The sequence below is a fragment of the Hevea brasiliensis genome, chromosome 14, assembly GCF_030052815.1.
Source record: "Hevea brasiliensis isolate MT/VB/25A 57/8 chromosome 14, ASM3005281v1, whole genome shotgun sequence".
In the NCBI taxonomy this organism is placed as follows: Eukaryota; Viridiplantae; Streptophyta; class Magnoliopsida; order Malpighiales; family Euphorbiaceae; genus Hevea; species Hevea brasiliensis.
The window spans coordinates 78,987,710-78,996,482 of record NC_079506.1 but is presented as its reverse complement, the minus strand read 5'-3'; the positions used below and the strand labels follow the sequence as shown (position 1 = coordinate 78,996,482).

At 30.1% G+C, this 8,773-nt stretch overlaps 1 protein-coding gene across 2 annotated transcripts; it reads right to left on the bottom strand.

Moving 5' to 3' along the window:
* Positions 1 to 218: 218 nt before the first annotated feature.
* LOC110650137 (ras-related protein RABC2a) lies at positions 219 to 6,712 on the bottom strand. 2 transcript variants are annotated; one of them, XM_021804965.2, is made up of 6 exons: positions 6,165 to 6,712; positions 5,465 to 5,533; positions 2,540 to 2,605; positions 1,874 to 1,953; positions 1,538 to 1,666; positions 219 to 738 (listed from the first exon to the last, which is right to left on the bottom strand). In XM_021804965.2, exons 1-6 carry the CDS (start codon positions 6,307 to 6,309, stop codon positions 628 to 630), a joined length of 600 nt encoding a protein of 199 aa, XP_021660657.2. In that variant the 5' UTR covers positions 6,310 to 6,712; the 3' UTR covers positions 219 to 627. The 2 variants fall into 2 exon arrangements, with proteins under 2 accessions (XP_021660657.2, XP_021660656.2); XM_021804964.2 differs by having other exon boundaries at positions 1,874 to 1,995; positions 6,165 to 6,711.
* Between the last annotated feature and the right edge of the window lie 2,061 nt (positions 6,713 to 8,773).

The window sequence follows — 8,773 nt, the reverse complement described above, 5'->3', positions numbered from 1 at the left end:
AAGAAGGAATTATTGCCTATTACTGAGTTATATCTAGAAAAAATTAAGTATGGTCCCTCTGTACAAAAAAAAAAATTATTATTTTTTTTATTTTCTAGTATTAATTTTTTAATGCTTTGCCATATTCTCAGATAAGCCCATTAGAATTAATATAAAAAGAAATTTTAAAAATGCTGCAGCTACCGGCTTCAATCAAATCGGCCTGAAATTACTGGAGCTAGGAGAAAGATATTTATTTCCCCCATATTCAGCAATGTTTATACATCTGTTTTTCCTCAAGTATACAACCCCTGCTTGTACAAAAGTATAAACCATTTGATACTGAACTATACATTTCATTAACAAACTAAAAACTAACTTGAAAAAACATTCAAAAAAGAAAAGGAACTATGTATCAACACCCTAAATATTAAAATGGAGGAATAACATGAACAAGATGTTAAGAACCCACCTCCTAGAATTGCTCGAATTACCTCGATCGAGCTTTAGAGTATACGTACAGCATATACTGTTGGAGTGTGAAGAGTATCCAAGAGACTGACCGTGGTGTAGGCATTAGCTCGAATGGTCAGGGATCTTCCATTGATTCTGCAAATAGTTGTGTTTGTTGTACCTTAAGCACTTTAATTAGGAGCAGCAACCACCATTCCGAGGTGCCTGGTATCCTTGTTTCTGTTTTAAAACCTGTTGTTTGATGACTACAGATCCCTTCTCCAATAAACTAGGTACCTCCAGTATCTGTTTAAGTAACAAGACTGGTCAGAAATTGAACAGAAGATTTTAAGGCCAAGAAGGTGAGCAGCATATAGCATTATCATGCATTCTAATCTAAATTCTGTTTTGCTCATATTCAGACACAGTAACTTTTCAAAAATGGGAAATATTCAACACCTCTGACACTTTGACGCCTGTGTGGACATGGGACATGACATGGGATATGTGTCCAACACGTATTCATATAGTTGGACACTCGAGTAACAGAGATATCTCAAGATGAAAAGCATATTAAATTAAAGGATAGGTAAAAAAAAAAAAAAAAAACTGGTTAAAAAGAGAATGCAACTTTGAATTAAAGGAAAGGTATGAAACAAGTTAAAAAAATATTGAATATTTCGAGAATCCAATGGTTGCATATGACAATGAATTGTGGCTGGCTTTTGGATAGATTACTTGAACCTTTTTGGCTTACATAGCGTATCCCAGCACCCATTCTAAGTTTAGAACTATATCCCCTATTTTTATTTAGAAAATTCACAAGTCTGAGACATGAATATGTACCCATTTAGGACACTTGTACCCGAGTCCGAGTAGCATAGTTCAACACAGCCACTTCCCACAAATTATGAGCTCCAAAAAAGTGTTCAGAAATAACCATAGAGACCTTTAATTATAAGCCTTTTCTTCCTTTCTTTTTTCCGTAAGGCAATTTTTATGACAACCAGTAAGCCTCTTCTCTCTAATTCAGGAGACAGTAACAAAAGCTTTAACAATTTCTAATTACCTACTGGAAGAAAAGCATTTCTTGTTGAGGATGTACCTTTAGTATTAGCTCTTTAAAACACTGCAGTACATTTTCTCTGGTTTTAGCGCTACATTCAAGAAATGAACATTTATGTTCCTCAGCAAGTGCCATTCCCTCTTCCCTACTTACAGCTCTTTCATCATCCTGAAAATGTTAAACCATCACAACAAGCAAAAATACCTTATTAAAATATACAATCTAAGAAATGAGAACAGAACAAAATCTGAGAAGCATCCGATTCTATGATATAAAATCTGAGTCTGAGCATTGATTTCCAAAAATAATTTACAGGGTATATATTTTAAGCGCATACGAGCATGGAGTGTATAATAGGAAAAGACAGTAACTCACCCGATCAACTTTATTACCAACTAGAATTTTGATGCAGTCTTGATTAGTAGAGTAGAGCTCCACTTCCTTTGCCCACATATCTGACAAGTTTGTGAATGTCTCTCGGCGAGTCACATCATAAACTAAAAGGAAATAAAAGTACAAACTGATGAAGGTTATGTATATGATGCATGCTTATGGAAAAACAATATAATTCCAGATTTTGAAGATTTGATAAACCAACTTAGTTAATAGAGAATTTTAAAAACATTAGAAGAATGAAGAAAATAGAACATGTTAAACATGTTCAAGCTATGTGCAAGAAAATATGCTGCAGTGATCACAGAATATGAAAGTCAGGCACTTGAGGATGCAAAAATCCACAAGCACTTTTAAAGAACAAACCCATATGATTTTTTTTTTCTTATTAAAGGACTTGGCCAAATTATTTCCTCTCTCTTTGATGTAGATTATGGGGAATCAATCAGGAACCATAAAGTGAGTTCATTATAAGTGCTCCCAATATAACTGCAGTTGGCATCCGACAACCTCCAGGTTTGATACAAGCTGATTGTTCACCGTTTCCCTATGTACGTTACTGCTTAATTGAAAGAGACCAGTCCAACAAAATATGACAATCTTCTCCGTAAATATGTAGTGCAAATTTTCATAGTTGCAAAAGCATACCAAGGATAATTCCATGTGCCCCCCTGTAGTAAGAGCCTATTAATGTTCCAAACCTTTCCTGCCCAGCTGCAATGCAACAGAATATGTCAACATACCAATTACATTATGCTAGCTACAAAGAAAATAAATGCTCATCAAACCCAATAATACCACACATTTATATAGGAATTAGAATATAATTCAAACCAAAAAATGATGGCTTCGATTATATGATAACTATACAAAATTTCCCTTACATATTAAAATTGGCTCTAAATATACCTTTATTCGAGTTGAAGGATTAACATTGAAGTCAAACAAAACATGAAAATTATCCTCTTTTTTCAAAATAATCAGGATCATCAGTTACTGTCCTTTCAGTTATTCCATATTAACATACCCAGTGCGCTGCACTGATATATGACAAAACAGATCATACTAACATACAACATCAAATACAAGATACAATTAATTAAGTATTCTCATAAGTTTCCAGGAATGAAAATGGTTCTCATTTTTGGTTGGAAGGCTGATTCCATGCCCATGGGATACTCATTCCTACAATATTTGGAACTATTTAAATGCTCGTGCACTGCACAATGTATTTACAATTTCTTTTTTTGAATAAAATTTTAATATTTTTTTACCAGTTTTAAGATATATAGTTCTTAAATTTTTATAATTAAATGAAATATTAGAAAATTTAAAGGAAATTTATAGAGGTTTAAGAATTAAAATAAATATTAATTAAATATACCTAATATTCTCGAGATGAAAAATCATTATGAATTTTGATATTAATAAAATTTTTGTGATTATAAAATTGACCACGTATTATAATTTTGAAAGTCTTGCCTTAATTCAAATTAATTCTATCAGATTTTTTTGGTATAATTGGCTTCAACTGGAACTCAAACTTGAGATCTCATAGCCTTGGAGAAGACTCTAATAACACTGAACTAAAGAACTTTGGTAACTCTCATCAGATTTTATTACTCTTTTTACTTTAATTTTGATATTTCCTAATTCATTGATAAAAAAAAAAAGCAATATAATAAATTTTTAGATAATAAATTTATTATAGAGGTCTTGAGTTTTGACAATCAACTCTTAAAGAAAATAATAATTTAAATAATGAAAATTGAGGTAGTATTAATAATGCCAATAATAATGATACTTAAAGAGAAAAATAAAAAAAGAACTAAATACCTAATATAAAAAATAATAACTACCAATCATAAAGCAGGTTAATCTCTTTACCGCTAGTTCCAAATGACAATACCAAGAAGTACCTAGGAAAAATACATCAGCTTTATACATATATGTGTGTGTGTGTGTGTGTGTGTGATAACCGCTTTAAGAACTGGTGATGGCAAGCTGCAATCCCGTGAGATGTAGCAAGAAGTACCGGTATTAAACCCAAACCAGACCACCTAGTTAGATCAGTGAACTAGACTCCAAATTGGTTTTGGGTTTGCAATCTGACCAGTCAAGGAAGTGACCTAGTTGGCCCAACCTGTTGGATCGGTAAACCAGTGTGAACCTACTGGTCCAACCAGTCAATAGGAGTAATTTTTTTTCTTTTTTAATGATTTGCAAGGAGAATTAAACCCAAGACCTCATAAAAAGGTAGGTAAAGTCACAACCAATGAGTTAGCTTGACAAATACATATTTATTATTCCAATATATATATATAAACATTGATCTCCAAATCTTAAAAACACCTTTTCCTTTGACTTTAAACTCTCTTATTAGTTGCTTAGTTTTGTGCATGAAAGGAAAAACACTCATCTATCTATATCGATAATCCTAGCATATTATGTTAAATTAAATTTAATAAATAAGTTACTATAAAAAATGGTTAGATTAATAAATAACTCAAGTTACTTCAATAAATATACTTGATTAATTATAGTATTTAATATTAAAATGTTACAACATATATGTCCTAACTCTCTACTTCAATAAATTTTATGCTTTCATTTTCTCTGCAAGATCGTGGAGTCTAGCCAATTGGAGCTCTAAAGCCATCCACTGATATCAATAATCTCCTTATATTTTATGACAAGATTAAGAAATAACTGAAATGGGGCCTTGTTCCCTGATTCAGGTGTGCAACTGATCTCTATGATTAAATGAGAAAGATATTGCAAGACCATTTGTTGAAGACTGCTATCTGATCTAGAGACTGGTTAAAGTCATTAGTGTACAGTCTACAATCCAGCTTTCTTTGCCGACGACTACTAAGATTCACAAGATGCAACTTACTGGCAATAACAAAATATACACTTTGGCTAATTCTCATTGCAACTTTCCCAACATGTAAACTTTTACGGTCCAAGACTTTAACTTGAATAAATGTTATCTGTCAAGGGATATTAAATTTATTATGCAACACATTGCAAATGGCAGATTAAAGCACTTATGACTCGACCAATTAGCATTTTTCTGGGTAATTCATAGACAGAACATTCTAAAGTGCAGCATAAGATGAAATTTGATGATCAATTTTCTTATTCACAAATCACATTTAAATGTTTAGCAAAATATGATATCATAAACATCTCATGTATGCCTGATGAATGACCTCCTAATGAGTCCTCTGAAAACAAAGTTCAAACCTTTGCCTGAACTGACATCAACCATCAGGCATATGACTACATTCTTCATATTGCATAAGCGAATTCCAATGAACAAACATTGTTTAAAACTTCCAGTGAATTATGCTGATACGAAAAGCTCTGGATTGTGAATTGGAAAATAAATAGTTATGCAAGTAGAGATTATAATTGACTGTCATTTTGCAATTATGACATTAAGGAAGGCATATGAAGCACAACCAAATGAAAAAAGGGATGCTCAATACAAGCACATGAAGGAAATTCTTAACAAGTCATTGAAAGTGAAATAGATATGGGAGGAAAGAGTATTAATACTTCAATTACCTGTGTCCCAAATTGTAAGCTTCAATCGTTTCCCACCAACATTGACCATCTTGATCTTGAAATCAACACCTGCAATTGGTAAAGCAACAACCAAGCTCAAAAGTGAAAAAAAAAAAAATCAAACAATTGAGCTTGTAATTGTTTTATGTGGGGAGCACAAATTTTACCAACTCTGTTAAGAAACAAAGAGATTTCCCAGAAACAATTTCCCAATTTCTTCCCCTGTTATATATTATCAATGAGTTTGAAAGTTAAAAGGCCTATACTACTATCCAAAACCAAAGCTATATCTGCATAATTAGCACAGCTTCTGCATACATATACCTAAAAGCTATCCCCTCAGCATACATGAATTGGTTCACACCAGGACAAGCCATACTACCTCTCTCTCTCTCTCTCTCTCTCACACACACACACACACACACGCACGCACGCACGCACACACACACATATCCTATTGCTGATTGGAATATTCCTAAACCAATTCAAGATATTAATTGCTCTCCCAATTCTAGTCACAAAATTTAGAAAAAGAAACAAATTAAAAGAATTTGAACCAGAAAGAAAAAACCAAAATAACAATAAATGAACCTCAAAATCCCACGTATGAAACTATTAAGTTTAGCTAAAATTTGCAAATAAAAACCACAAAACAGCAGTTGAGAAACCATTTATTAGTTTCCAAGAAAGAGACGTATACCGATTGTAGGAGAGAGATCATGAACAGAATTGGAGATGAAACTGAGGAGGATACTACTCTTGCCAACCCCAGAATCTCCAATCAACAAAATCTTGAAAGAGTAATCATAACTATTATTCCCTCCTTTAGAAGAAGAACCCATCATGATTCTTGCTTTATACACATAGAAAAAAAAAAGAAAGAATGAATGAAAGAACCTACCAACCTACCAAGGAAAAGGTGAGTGTGTGTGAGTTTGGAGATGATTCAATACCAAAACAAGAAAGGAAGATAGAAAAGATAGAAACTAACTAGAAAGAGAAAGAAAGGAAGAGGGAGAGAGAGAGAGAGAGAGAGAGAGAGAGAGAGGAGAGAAGCCAAATGGGAAATTTCCTCAGGTAGGAAACAATACAATGGTGGGGTTGGCGGGTACCATTTCTGTTTGAGGAAAATGGATTTCTCTCAAAAGAAAAGAATTTGTATATATAGGTGAGAACATTTGAAAGGCTTTTTGGTGGCATCAAAGCATTTGATTCTGATTTCTGATAGCTACACGGGGGAGATGAGGGCCGCTTCACTTTACACATCACTTTCAAATATTATAACATACGTTGCCTAAATAATTAAATAATTCGCCTTCTTCTAAATTAATGTCAGTTATTTTCATTTTTGTTGTTTCTTGTTATCTCAAATTCATAATAATAACAACGATAAAAACCCATGAGTTACACAATTAAGAGATATCTCCTTTTCTATTATAAAAATAATTAATATTAAAATAAATAAATAAATAAATTATTTAAATTCAAATTTTCTTTATTCCTTAATTTTAAAAGGAAATTTACTCTTAATTGACATTAATATGCATATTTATTCTTCTAATATTTACTAGAGTACGCTCTCTATATTAATTTTATAATCTATAAAAGATTAAATATTTTAAAATTCATGAATATCTTTTATAATAATACATTTTTCAATAATAAATTTTCTTCACAGTAAATTTTAATAATGCATTAAATACTTATTGACAGTATAAAATTTTATTTAACTCATAGAAAATATTTTTTAAAAAATTTTATTTATATTTTTCAGCTTTTGAAATATTAAAAAAAATAAATAAAAAAATATTTTTTGATTAAAAAAATTATTTTTTATATTTCATCTATCAAACAGACACGACACCTTTGAAAGATTTCAGGCAAAGGTGGCGAAGGTCAAAGCAGTCAACAAATATCCAACTATTTAATATTACAATTTTCTTTTTTTTTAAATTATTTTATATTATACTTATCTAAGTCTTAGAGACTTGTGGAAGACGAAAACTGCATGCAATTTGCAGGCTAACACGTTTACACTTGTGGTACCCACACGTCATCTACCTCTGCTCTGTGATTCTTTCAGTAGTGACAACTATCCACTTGATTGTCAATTTTCAATTATTATTTTTTTATTTTTCTTTTTTTTTTCTAAATATGGTATTAATTAAGAAAAATGTTGAAATAATTTGAGAGATTAGACAAAAATTATTTATTTATTTGTTGTTTATTGGGCTTAGTATCAACCTCCCATGCACCTACCACCCACTAATTTGGAGCTTCTGCTTTATTTGATGATGAAATTAGGGTTTTGTTTTTAAATAATTAAATCTAACAGGATTTAAACTCAAAATCTCACTGTATTAAAAATTAATTTAATATTATTAATTAAAAAATTAAATACTATTTTAGATATTTGATGTATGATAATTCTATTATTTTTATGTGATTTGAATTTTTAAAATATTTTTATAGATTTAAATTGTGATTTGACTTAAAAATTATGTACTTCGATGTGATCCGATCGAGATAAAAAATGAAATTTATGATAGTAGTAGAGAGCACGAGCCGATAGGCGCTGGCCTGAAGCCCATTATTAATCTCTTTGGAGAGTGTGGAGACAACACTTTTACAATATAAATCAGTATAAATATTATAATATTTTGTTATTTGCAGTAAAGTTGTTCGATATTCAGAAAACAATAGTTAGGGTTTGAGAATTCTGAGTGGTTGTATCTTATTTTTTTCATTATAATGAAACTTTTTTTCTTATTTTGGTCGTGGACATAGACCTTATGATCGAATCACATAAATCTTGTGTTATTCTTCTACTATTTTCTTATATTATATGATTGTATGATTATGTATATTCTTTTAATTTACGTACTTGTAATAAATTTTTTATGCAAAGTTTATAAAAATAAGAGAAAAGAGTTCGAATTATATATATATATATATATATATATATATATATATATATATATAAAACAGAAAGATATTTCTAAAAGTTTAACACGTGAGATCCTCTTTTAAAATATTGCCATGTAATTGATACGTAATATTTTCTTTTATAATATGACTACATGATATTTTTTATTATAATTTAAATCTATTATATGTGAGTTATAGATTATTTAATAGTTACCCTATTAATACTATAATAAATAACTATTATTATAATGTAACTTATAATATATTAATATATATTAATTATAAATATTTATATTTATATTATACATAGATAGATTTTAATTATTTAATTTTTATTAAAAAGTTTAAATAAAAGTAATAAAATTAAAATTTAAAATAATT

What these genes read in the sequence shown, in the direction of transcription:
- LOC110650137 (XM_021804964.2), bottom strand. Translation starts at nt 6,309, where the DNA reads ATGATGGGTTCTTCTTCTAAAGGAGGGAATAATAGTTATGATTACTCT. An exon ending in TGATCTCTCTCCTACAATCG is followed by an intron (nt 5,534 to 6,164) that starts GTATACGTCTCT and finishes TACCAATTGCAG; the next exon opens with GTGTTGATTTCAAGATCAAG. An exon ending in GCTTACAATTTGGGACACAG is followed by an intron (nt 2,606 to 5,464) that starts GTAATTGAAGTA and finishes GTTGCATTGCAG; the next exon opens with CTGGGCAGGAAAGGTTTGGA.